Below are 13,307 nucleotides of genomic sequence, written 5' to 3' on the forward strand. Positions count from 1 at the left end.
TGGGATGAACCAGTTTTTGTCTTAGGGTGTGACTTGGTTTGAAGTATACTGGGATGTCATGCTTGGAGAAAATTCTTCTGAGTTTCTCTGACAAGCCTGACACATATGGGATGACAATGTTGTTCCTCTTGTCCTTCCCATTCTCTGTAGTTTGTGTTTGGCCTTCATTCCTGTGCATCTTAGCTGATTTGATGAAGGCCCAGTTGGGGTAACCGCATGTTTTGAGGGCTTTCTTAATGCCACTCCATGCATTTATGGACTCCCAAAGATCCACAAAGAAGGAGTCCCACTTCGACCCATTATCAGCAGTATAAACTCGGTCACCTACAACATTTCCAAACAACTCGCCACCATCTTATCACCGCTTGTTGGCATCACACCCCACCACATTGAAAACTCTACAGATTTTACTAACAAGGTCCAGAATCTTGTACTGGATCCAGATGAAACCATGGTGTCCTTTGATGTGGTTTCACTTTTCACTTGCATACCCACAACTGAGGCAGTGGAGACCGTCAGAAGACGACTACAGGAAGACGATTCCTTACTGAACAGAACCAGCTTCACCCCAGATCAGATTTGTGCACTTTTAGATCTCTGCCTTACCACAACATATTTTAAATACAATGATGGATTCTACAGACAGAAGCATGGATGTGCCATGGGCTCCCCAGTGTCTCCCATTGTAGCCAACCTTTACATGGAGGAAGTGGAAAGTAAAGCTCTTGGTTCTTTCAAAGGGACGGCACCTAGCCACTGGTACAGATATGTAGATGACACCTGGGTCAAAATCAAAACCCAAGAAGTAGAAGCCTTCACTCGTCACATTAACTCAGTGGATAAATACATACGTTTTACCAGGGAGGACACCAGAGATAACAAGTTACCATTCCTGGACTGTGCGGTGCTTATCGAGGAAGATGGAAGCCTCAACATTGAAGTTTACCGGAAGCCCACACACACAGACCAGTATCTCCTCTTTGACTCCCACCACCCTCTGGAACACAAACTTGGGGTGATCAGGACCCTACAACACCGTGCGGAAAGTGTTCCCTCTAAGGCAGAAGGGAAGCATAAGGAACACACACACATTAAGAAAGCCCTCAAAACATGCGGTTACCCAACTGGGCCTTCATCAAATCAGCTAAGATGCACAGGAATGAAGGCCAAACACAAACTACAGAGAATGGGAAGGACAAGAGGAACAACATTGTCATCCCATATGTGTCAGGCTTGTCAGAGAAACTCAGAAGAATTTTCTCCAAGCATGACATCTCAGTATACTTCAAACCAAGTCACACCCTAAGACAAAAACTGGTTCATCCCAAGGACAAACCCGCCAAACACAAGATCAGCGATGTAGTGTATGCTGTTCAGTGCAGTGAAGAGTGCTCGGACCTCTACATTGGTGAAACCAAACAGCCTCTTCACAAACGAATGGCACAACATAGAAGAGCCACTTCGACAGGACAAGATTCAGCAGTACATCTGCATCTGAAGGAAAAAGGGCACTCTTTTGAGGATGCCAATGTCCACATTTTGGACAGGGAAAACAGATGGTTTGAAAGAGGAGTGAAAGAAGCCATCTATGTCCACTGTGAACAACCATCATTGAACAGAGGAGGTGGATTACGTCACCAACTTTCCCCCGCTTACAGTGCTGTCCTGAGCTCCCTTCCCAGACGTCTCAACCCCCATTCACACCTTTGTTCCAGTGACCTCAATAGGCCACAGGAAACAATGGAGCGGAGTCCTAAGTTGGTTTCAACTGAAACCACTGATTAAATATGACCCACGCCCCCTTCACACCTGGGCACATGTGTTCACGCACATGATCAATAGAGGGTCATAACCACCTCCAGGGGACTACGCCCACAGGGGTTTAAATACCTGGGTCTCTCCACCATTTGGCTGAGAACTGAAGAAGCCTTTCGGATGAGAGGTGAAACGTCTTCAAGAAACAAAAAGAAGTCCAGTCGCCTTTTTCAAGCTCCAGAGACTACTATGACCTGGATAACTGAGAATCTACACAGACACATTGTTCCCCTTTATTACCCTCAGACTCTGGGCGAGCACTTTTGACTGTCAGGTGATTGCACAGGTTACCTGGTGGGAGGCGACCTGTCTACAAATAATTCTGGTCTGACTCAGACCGACTGCAGTCTCTCTCAGACAGACTGGTGACGGTTTGAAATGAATTGCCAGCTGATTTATTGCCGACACACTGCAATCGGTCAGAGTCGGCCTGTACTGATGAGCTCATCTGTGATGCGTCTCTTTAGCAGCCTGGTTTCCTCTGTGTCACAGAGCAGTTAAATCAGCGTCCTGCAGTGTGAATTTCTGCTTCAAATCTACGAGCTGAATGTAAGAGTTAATGTGAATTTCTGTTCAATGTGAATTATGCAGACAGCAGAATTCCAATTTTCATAGATTCTCACAGTTAATCGCACAAACAGATCGCACGTAATCGTCAGTTTAACTTCATTCAAACACAGACTGATTCTGTCTGACTGCCACCGTCTTCATGCACAAAAGTTGCTTCAAAGACAGCACGTGATGGTGACCGGTCTCAGACCTGATCCCATCTTTGTAGCAACCATTTCAAAGGTAGTGGGATTACGTTTACCTGCACATGTTCACACAGGGCTGTGGTCTCAACCTCTGTGTTCTCAGAAGTTACACTTACTTGTTTTATTAACCAGTTTTCCAGATTTTTGTTTGCGACACACAGACACACACACACACACACACACACACACACACACACACACACACACACACACACACACACACACACACACACACACACACACACACACCTTAAGCACAACTAACAATACTTTCACCCTGCAGTTCAAGTCCAGCTGCCGACCTGTGCTGCCCTACCTTCAGATCTGCCTCTTTGCTGTTTACCATCAAAGTCCCGACAAACCCAAACCCGCAGGTAAACGGCGCAGGTGTTGGGCACACACACCCCAGCTCTTCTCTGCTCCACTCACCCTCAGCCAGGGGGAAGTAATTGGACTATTGTAACCCACAGGTAACCCAGGTGTAAGGCTGCACAGCCTGACAAAAACCCCCTCCAGGACACTGGAAATCCATACATGCACCGCAGCTGATTGATGGCAGAGACCCATACAACTCATTTCTCAGTTTGACACCTGTCACCCCCCCGCCTCAGCAGATGACCCCCCCCTCCCTGAGCCTGGTTCTGATGGAGGTTTCTTCCTGTTAAAGGGAGCTTTTCCTTCCCACTGTCACCAAATGCTGCTCATAGGGGGTCGTTTTAACTGTTGGGGTTTCTCTGTATTATTGTAGGGTCTTTACCCACAATACAAAGCATCTTGAGGCGACTGTTGTTGTGATTTGGTGCTATATAAATAAAACTGAACTGACACTCTTCTCAGTTTGACTTCTGTGCCTGTTTTCAGCACCTTTTCATTTCTTTGAGTTGGGTTTGTCCCAGCCTTCATAGAACAGCAGAAAAACAGACACGGGGCAGCAGAAAGGCATCATCATAACAGTCCTGATGGAGTCTCGTCCCCTGATGGATTTTTTTTTTAAAGAAATCTTTTGGCCTTTTTTAAGTATAGAGTGAAGAGAGATATATACTGTAGGGGAAGACACACAGGAAAGGGCCACAGGTCAGACACAAACCTGGGCCACCTGCACTACAAGCATGCAGCGTACGTGGTCACCTGCTCATCCACCTCTGCCCTGCAGCAAGCTTTATGACTAAAGGTTTCCCATCTTCTAATGGCTGCTGCCAAAAGCATAATGCACCATGTCACAAAACTCCAGTCATCTGACCAGATATCAAACCAAGAGAGCAGCTTTGGGAGGTGGTGGAACGGCACTTTCACATCATGTATGTGAAACCCACAAAGCTGCAGCAACTGTGTGACGGTATCAATATGGACCAACATTTCTGAGGAAGGCTTCCAGCACCTTGCTGAATCAGTGCCATGAAGAATGAAGGCAGTTCTGAAGGTTGGGGGGGTCCAACCTGGTGGTATGTATATGCAGATGCTGCATTCTGCTTGTGAGAGGCATCTCTGCTGTTGCCATCACCAGGAGGTGTGACTGTGCCTATAAAACACCAGAATTTCATCAGCTTTTTGATGCTTCAATAAAAGAAAAGCCAAAATTTACCAAGACAGAAATGTTTCCCAGGGGTTTTACAGTACATTATAGTTACTAACATATTAATTGATAAAAATAAATCTTTTATTTAATGTTAATTATGTTGACTGCCCTGACCTTAGAAAGAGCTAATGCTAATTCATGAAAAAACATTCTCATTCTCATTAAAGCTGCTGCATGTGTTCAGGAGTGTTAAATGATCTGAGTATTAAATCAGTTTCATGGATAAATCTGTCCGCGATGCTCTGAGGTCCCGCACCGCTGCCTACAACTCCGGCCTCGCCTCTGGGAACATGGAGGATTACAAGGTTGCATCATACAACGTCCGCAGAGCGGTGAAAGAGGCTAAACATCGCTACGGCCGCAGACTGGAACAGAAACTACAACAGTCTGACTCCAGGGGACTGTGGCAGGGACTACGCACCATCACGGACTACAAAGCACCACACACACCCCCGGTGAGTGCCGACGCTTCTCTGGCTGAAGAACTCAACAACTTCTTTGCGCACTTTGAGTCGGGAAGCCGACAGCCCGCTGCGCTCCTGGCCGGAGGGGCGGAGACACTCACTGTGACGGAGCGCAACGTGAGGAGGGTGTTTAGAAGTGTAAACACCAGGAAAGCGGCTGGACCAGACGGTATTAGTGGACGTGTCCTTAAGACCTGCGCTGACCAGCTGGCACCTGTGTTTACACTGATATTCAACCTCTCACTGAAACTGTGTGTGATTCCCACCTGCTTTAAAAAGTCCATCATAGTCCCAAAGAAACCACACCCCAGCAGCCCCAATGACTTCAGGCCCATAGCACTCACCTCTGTGGTGATGAAGTGTTTTGAGAGACTCATCAAGACATTCATCACCTCCTCACTGCCAACCACCCTCGACCCACTACAGTTTGCATACCGGCCAGACAGATCCACAGATGACGCCATATCCTTCCTCCTCCACAAGACCCTTTCACACATAGACACTGGTAAGGGGAACTATGTGAGAGTGCTGTTTGTAGATTACAGCTCAGCATTCAACACCATAGTTCCCTCCAGGCTGGTCTCTAAGCTGCTGGACCTGGGCCTGGGCCCATCCCTGTGCAGGTGGGTTCACAGCTTCCTGACCAGCAGACCACAGGTGGTACGAGTGGGTCACCTCACCTCATCCTCCCTCACCCTCAACACTGGATCCCCCCAAGGCTGTGTGCTCAGCCCTCTGCTGTACTCACTGTACACCCATGACTGCGAGGCCACGTCAGAGTCCAACGTCATCATCAAGTTTGCTGACGACACTGCTGTTGTGGGACTAATCTCTCACAATGAGGAGACAGCCTACAGGAGAGAGGTCTCCCGCCTGGAGAACTGGTGCCAGGAGAACCACCTCCTGCTCAACGTCAGCAAAACAAAGGAACTGATCGTGGACTTCAGCAGGAAGCAGCAGAGGGACTACCATCCACTTGTCATCAGTGGTGCTGAGGTGGAAAGAGTGGACACTTTCAAATACCTGGGAGTGACCATCTCACAGGACCTGTCCTGGACTCATCACATAAACATCACTGTGAAGAAGGCCAGACAGCGTCTCTACCTCCTCAGGCGGCTGAGAGACTTCAAGCTCCCACTCAAGGTGCTCAGGAACTTTTACACCTGCACCATCGAGAGCATCATGCGTGGGAGCATCACCACCTGGATGGGAAACTGCACCAAGCAGGACTTCATGGCCCTAAAAAGGGTGGTTCGTTCAGCTGAACGGACCATCAGAACCACCCTCCCCAACCTGCAGGACATTTACACCAAGCAGTGCAGGCTGAGGGCCATGAAGATCCTAAAACAGCCCAGCCACCCCGGACACTCTCTCTTCTCCCTGCTCCCATCAGGCCGGCGTTACCGCTGCCTGAGGACTAAGACTGAAAGGTTGAAGAAGAGTTTTTACCCACAAGCCATCCGTCTGCTCAACTCTGAGCCCTAACTGGACCATTATTGCACAATGTAAATATTATAATTTATAATCTATAATTCCACGTAAAAGTGTGTATAGTGTATAGTATATAGAGTATAGTGTGAATTACTTTTTTTAATTTTTATTCTTCTTATTTATGTGTGTGTGTATATATGGTTGCAGGTACAAAATACATTTCACTGTGCATTGTACTGTGTATAACTGCGCATGTGACAAATAAACACTATCTTATCTTATCTTGGTGCAATCTTTACAATCTGTGTGTGTGCGTGTGCGTGTGCGTGTGCGTGTGGTGATCTCGTCTCAGAAATGATCTCGAGTTAGTTTTAATGTTCTTCGTCAGTCGAACTTTGTCAGGTAACTTTGTTTCCACAGACCTTCACGATGCTGTAATCTAGTCGTGCATCACCAGCCCAGCTTCCATATGTTCCTGTGTAGAAAACTGTTAGGATGTCTCTTTGGATTTAATTCCTTTGAGGATTATCTTTTTTTTTCTTTGTTTTTATGCTGCACAGTCCAACACCCCCCACCCCACCCCCCCCCCCCCCCCCCCAAATAAGTTAAGTCTTATCTTACCTCACTAAAGCCAGACACACAAACACAAAGACACTCAAACAGATTAACTGTACTTCCTATTTCAGCCTTCCACCCCAAAACAGAGCCGGGATCTGCGTTTGGGGGTCGGGCCTCCAAACTGTCTGGAACATAAAGGTCGCCTGTGTAGGTTACAGTGAGTCACACTGACAGGCACTTTTATTTGATGTACAATTAGAGAAAGCATTTATTTGATTGGATTGTAATCCCCTATTGTGGGACTAAAGGAGCCACGAGCTATTTTTAGGCCTATTTGAGAATTTGACAGAGCTTTGTCAGAAGGATGATGGGAAAGAAACGGCTGCATTTTGTTTACGGATCCCCTCAAAGCTGCTTGTTTACTGAAGCGGTCACATATGGCAACTTTGGTGTAACTGAATGTTTGTTTCCTGTGCATGCTTTAATAAAGTTATTTGAGAAGTTTTAAATAATACAGTGAGTAGATCATCCATTTTTCTCTTTCAGTTGAAGCTCTCCTCTGTAGTGAAAGTTCAGCATCAGCAGGAAAAACAACAGCAGTTTGATTTGTGCAGAGATTAAAATGTCCGGGGTTCAGGGTGAGTTTAGGATGTGTGTGATTCAGGATAAATTTAGGGTAAGTGTGTTGCAAACTGAGACGTTTCTGCTACATTTTTCTAAACGTAACGTCTTATCCCACCACGATGCCGGCTGCCTCCGACAGCACATCCTGACATTCTTTAACTCTAACATTATAAATGCATAAAGACTCAGAAACATCACTGAGCCTGGCTCAAAAGCATAGCAGCCCCCACTGAATCCAACATTAAAATCTCCACCTTTGCAGCACAAAAATGTCTACAGAAGAGTGTGAGAGTGAAGATCACTCACCAGTTTTAATTTTATTAAGGCTTCAAGTTATGCATGATTTCTGCATGGTATTTCATTAGCAGTTAAATGTTGGCACAGGAGGCTGCGAGCTAATCACTAGCTGTCTGCTGTGCATCACCTCAGGCGCTCTGAGCCACTGAACTGCCAACTCTCACCTGTGTCCGTCTTTCAGAGCCTTGAAAGGAGTAAAAATATCTGAAAAATAATACGATCTGCTGTGCAGTTAATTGTACCAGCAGTTCACCCAAGAAGGCTGCACTTCAATTTTCTAGTATTTTATTGCTTTGCTGATAACTAGCTGATAACTCAGGACCACAGCTTTTTGTCCAGGTACGGTCACGTGTGGCTCCAGAACACCACAATAGCACCACAATAGCACCGGCCAAATACTAAACTCACTGTACTCATATTTGCTTTGTATTCATTTGTATGTTTTAATGTAGAGCACTTTGTGGCAGCTGTGGTTGTTTTAAAGAGCTTTATAAATAAAGATGTAATGGTAAGCGTGCTAGAGAGTTACCTAGGCAACTGTCAGTGTCAAATCAGCGTGCACGGAGCGATTCGGCTCCAGTGTGGACGCAGCTTTAATGTCAGCGTTATGAACTAATACCTAATCTTTGATGTTTTATGGAGAATTGTGGGGGGAGAAATCATATCTGGGCTTCTGCTGTTTTTCCCTCTAAACCTCTGAAAAACACCCGACAAGACACGCGATTCATAAAAGAAGAAATATGAAACCTTTGGGCTGTCACAGACATGCAGTGGAGCTCATTTTAAACGCAATGTGAAGAATAGGTGAAAGTTATTAAATCTGAAAACCATAAGAGTCAGTTTGGGCATGAGGTTTAATAACACTGAGACTGATTTCTGTACTTGTTTACTGCTCATATATTGATCTGTGTAACTGTTCCAAACATGGTGGCTGCAGTCAGAGCTGCAGTCGGAGCTGCAGTCAGAGCTGCGTCAGGTTTGAGGCAGTTCTCATATGATGGATGATGGCCAGTATTCATTAATGTCAGGAAATATAACCCATCAACTTATTTTAAAAACAAAAATCACATCACACATCACAAAAATGACAGTTACAGACATAAAAACTCTGAACAGACAATAATAACTGTTTTCATGTGAGGCATTTTTCATGTGCAGCCCTCACACATTCATTGGCTTCCTAAATTGTAACTGTTATTAAAACCTTGAGAGTCCCAGTGATTGCTGCCTGCTCCACTCTGTGTGCAGGGAGAGAGGCGCACACACACACACAAACACACACAGAGATGCTCTGACTCACTGCTGTGAATGCATTTCCAAAGCTTAAGTTTATCAGTCACAGCTGAGAACCAATCAGCTCCATTTTTAACTCTAAACTCAGTCAAAGATGTCATCACCCTGACGCTCCAAAACTCAAACTGCTTCTCACAAAGATATCTGGATGCTACTTTTTCTGCTTTTTATTCACTGTTTTGCCTCATTTATTGTGGATAAAATGACTTCACTCAAACATGTTATATGAATATATTTTCAGTCACTTTGAGCAGGAACAATCACACATGGATCCAGGAGAGCATCCTCTTTGCTTCCATACTTCCTGTACCTGACAAAATCCCTGTGGTTACACTCTGAGTGTAACCACAATCTTTCCTCCTCTGTTACTGCACATTTCTCACCATTTCAGCAATACACACAAGTACTTCCTGTAATACAGTTTTGTTCTCATGATGCAGTAAAGAGTGTAGTTACAAAGTTTGATCAAATACAAGCAGAGGAGTTTTCAATCTTCTGTGGGAAACTTTCAAACTTTTATTTCCTTGTATTGTCACATGGAAGCGGTAACCTTCATTAAACAGTACAGGGGTGAGCAGTTTATCACTCAACCTTAAGGCTATTCACAGAACTTCAATAAAACTGGGAAAATTTTGGAATGAATAATAAGGTTTTTCATTGCCTATGTGCATTGTTCCCTGAATGTGGTGAAAACAAGGATCCTGATGTGTACGTACTGAGCATGAGTGCAGGATTCTCGCTGCATGACGTCACACTGGGTCAAGGGGAGGAGACACACTGACCTGCTCCGTGAGGCGCCGTGTCCTCAGGAAGAAGCCCAGAAGACAGCCAATGACCACAGCCATCACTGACATGATGAGGAGCCCATTCTGTTTGCACACATTCTTCACCCTCACCCACACTGCATCCAGAGCCATGGCCATCGTGAGTCACCAGTCCTGCGTCCTCTCAGCAATCCATAAATGTGGCCAAACCAGAGCTTTAAAATCCAGGCGTGAGGACGAAAAAAATGGAAAATGAATGAAAAAAAAAAAACGATGTAAAATATCCACTCCTCTGCAACGCTTTAAAACACCTTTGGGCTCAACATCCCTGTTCTCTTCACACTGTGGCGATCTGCACTAAGCTAAGAGGATCCTCTCACTTTTCCGACCTTCCCTCCCACCCTGCCCCACCCATCAGCATCCCTGTGTGGGCCGACCCACTGTGAGGGGGTGGGAACAGCTGGCAGCCATGTCACAGGGGTTAAACATTCCCAATCCTGTTATAGTGCTACTCTATTAAACAGTTCTGAAGCTGGATTAAAGGTCCATGAACAATCTGACAAAGGTTAGCAGAGTAACCTCACAGACCTTCTGAGCCTGATACACTGACAGGAAACAGGAGAAGAGTCCTCGTACGCAGAGGTCCCTGAGCTGCTTTATGTTTAATAAATCAGACGATACTGTGGTTAACACCCCAGAAATGTTCATATTGATTTACGTCACCAGTTCATTATCCCCAAACATGATCTTCCTAAACCTGAACCGAGGTTACTGAAGATATTTGCAATGTTAATGAACAATGTAGGGATGCATTCATTATTCTGGCATTTGTGCTACTTGTTATGTCAGTAAATCAACTTTACTGATGGTAAAAAGAAAGCACACCACACCAGGTGTTTTCCATCGCAGGACATAATGAAAAATGACCTAATCCTTATCAGGTCTTACAGACAGCAACATATTACACTGTCATTATTTATTTAACAACAACTAACCAAAAATTCAGAAGCAGTGTGTGAAAAACTAACTGCGCCGTGATTCAGCAGGTTGTACAACCACTTTTATCAGCAATAATTGAAGTAATCATTTTCTGTGTGACTTTATCTTCGCTCACATTGTGGTGGAGGAATTTTGGCCTCTCTTGCTTCAATCATTGAGGTTTGTGGGGCTTCTTTTATCCAGCGCTCTTTTAAGGTCTCATCACAGCATTTTAATTAGGCTGAGGTCTGAACTTTGGGCCGCTGCAGCACCTTCTGTTGTAGATTTGCTGCTGTGTTTAGGATCATTGTCCTGTTGCATGACCCAGTTTTGGCCAAGCTTTAGCTGCGGGACAGATGGCCTCACATTTGACTCCAGAATAATTTGGTATACAGAGGAGTCCACGGTTGACTCAGTGACTATGAGGCACCCAGTTCCTGTGGCAGCAAAACAAGCCATAATCTTCACCTGTCCACCACCGTGCTGTCAGCTGGTATGAGGGAAAAACCAACACAGCATATCTGCACAAACATCTGCACTTTGGTCTCATCTGTCAGAAGAACTTTGTTCCAGACGTGGTTTGTTTTTGGTTTGTTCAGATGCAGCTTTGCAAACCTCGGTCATGCTGCCAGGTTCTTTTTAGAGAGAAGAGGCTTTCTCCTGGTAATCCTTCCAAACAAGCCATACTTCAGTTTTTTTCCTAGTTGTGCTGTCATTAACTTTAATTGTTAACATGCTAACTAAGGCCTGTAGCATCTGAGGCATCACTCACTGCTTTTTTGAGCATTGCACAGTTTGACCTTGGGGTGAATTTGCTGTTATGTCCACAGCTGGGAAGATTTGCAGCTTTCCACTTGTGAATAATCTTTCTCACTGTACAACAATGAACTTCAGATTGGTTAGAAATTAGAGACTAATTTGCAGCATTTACTTCAGCAAATCATTGCTGATGTCTTTCCTCCATGCCATTGTGTTCTGAAGGCTACTGACTATCAAACTGCAAAAATGTCTGCTTTATAGAGGTGGTCACAATTGCTAACGACCAATTAATCAAATGCATTTGATTATCAGCATCTGGCTCCTTTCTACCCTCTTAATTCTGATGGAGGCAGTACGCGTGTGCTCAGTTTTTCACACTGCTTCTGCAGTTTGGCTTTGATTTTGTTAAATAAATAATGACACCATGTAATAAGTCATGTTAGGTTGTACTGACCTGATTTTAAGTCCTCGTGAGAACCAGATTTTTATTATGTCCTGATACGTGAAACCTGAGACTTTATAGAGAGTGACCTGTGTTTCAGCTGTGCAGCATGTCCAAAATAAATGATGTTGCTACAGACATAAAAAGACTCATTCAGCAGCTACATCTCCTCATTCTTCACGTTTCTTCTTCACCTGATGGTTGGGAGAAAACAAGAAGGGAAGAAAAATTGCAAGAAATCTGAGAGAGATGTTGACAAACACTATACTGCCAAAAGTGTTCACTCACCATCCAAATCACTGAGTTCAGGTGTTCCAGTCACTTCCACAGGTGTATAAAGCAGCACCTAGGCATGCAGACCGCTTCTACAAACATCAGTGAAAGAATGGGTCGCTCTCAGGAACTCAGTGAGTTCCAGCGTGGTACCGTGATAGGATGATACTTGTGCAACAAGTCCAGTCACTACTAAATATTCCACAGTCAGCTGTTAGTGGGATTATAACAAAGTGGAAGAGATTGAGAATGACAGCAGCTCAGCCGTGAAGTGGTAGGCCACGTAAAAGGATGCTGAGGGTCATAGTGCACAGAGGTCACCAACTTTCTGCAGAGTCAGTCACTACAGACCTCCAACCTTCATGTGACCTTCAGATCAGCTCAAGAACAGTGAGAGCTTCATGGATGGGTTTCCATGGCAGCTGCATCCAAGCCTTACATCACCAAGCTCAATGTAAAGTGATGATGCAGTGGTGTAAAGCACGCCGCCACTGGACTCTAGAGCAGTGGAGACGTGTTCTCTGGAGGGATGAATCACACTTCTCCATCTGCCAATCAGAGGGAGGAGTCTGGGTTTGGTGGTTGCCAGGGGAACGGTACCTGTCTGACTGCATTGTGTAAAGTTTGGTGGAGGGGGGGTTATGGTGTGGGGGTGTTTTTCAGGAGTTGGGCTCGGCCCCTTAGTTCCAGTGAAAGGAACTCTTAATGCTTCAGCATACCAAGACATTTGGGACAGTTTGATGCTCCAACTCTGTGGGAACAGTTTGGGGATGGCCCCTTCCTGTTCCAACATGACTGCACACCAGTGCACAAAGCAGCTCCATAAAGACATGGATGAGCCAGTTTGGTGTGGAAGAACTTGACTGGCCTGCACAGAGTCCTGACCTCAGCCCGAAAGAACACCTTTGGGATGGATTAAGAACAAGGAAAAAACTAATTTATTTAAAATCCAGAATTCATAAGTTCTCAGTATGAACTATTTACCCCTCATTAAATTACGACTTAAGTGAAATCGTTTTCTAGCCTCTTCTTATTTTCTGAACCGTGCCAGGAAACTTCTGGCAAAGCACAGAAGGATTTTTGAGAAGCGGTTAAATAAGGCATGTAATTCAAGTTCATACAGGGGTCACACTGAGCTATTATTTCCTCAAGTTGTTCAGCTTTGCCTGTCATCTCCTCATGCAAGTACACGGCACACTTTCATTTTAAAATCTGGGGATAATTTTGATCATTTATATTTAATACAACCCTCTGAAGGGTTTGTGGTGTGCTTCTCGG

At 45.0% G+C, this 13,307-nt stretch overlaps 1 protein-coding gene across 1 annotated transcript in view; it reads right to left on the minus strand.

Moving 5' to 3' along the window:
* The window catches only part of slc1a7b (solute carrier family 1 member 7b), a 49,199-nt gene extending 39,289 nt beyond the window's left edge, over positions 1-9,910 (minus strand). Inside the window, exon 1 of the mRNA XM_030726946.1 lies at positions 9,596-9,910. Coding sequence (XP_030582806.1) covers positions 9,596-9,736 — 141 coding nt within the window. The 5' untranslated portion in view covers positions 9,737-9,910. The remainder of the gene's footprint in view (positions 1-9,595) is intronic.
* Between the last annotated feature and the right edge of the window lie 3,397 nt (positions 9,911-13,307).

This window comes from Archocentrus centrarchus, chromosome 4 (genome assembly GCF_007364275.1).
Source record: "Archocentrus centrarchus isolate MPI-CPG fArcCen1 chromosome 4, fArcCen1, whole genome shotgun sequence".
In the NCBI taxonomy this organism is placed as follows: Eukaryota; Metazoa; Chordata; class Actinopteri; order Cichliformes; family Cichlidae; genus Archocentrus; species Archocentrus centrarchus.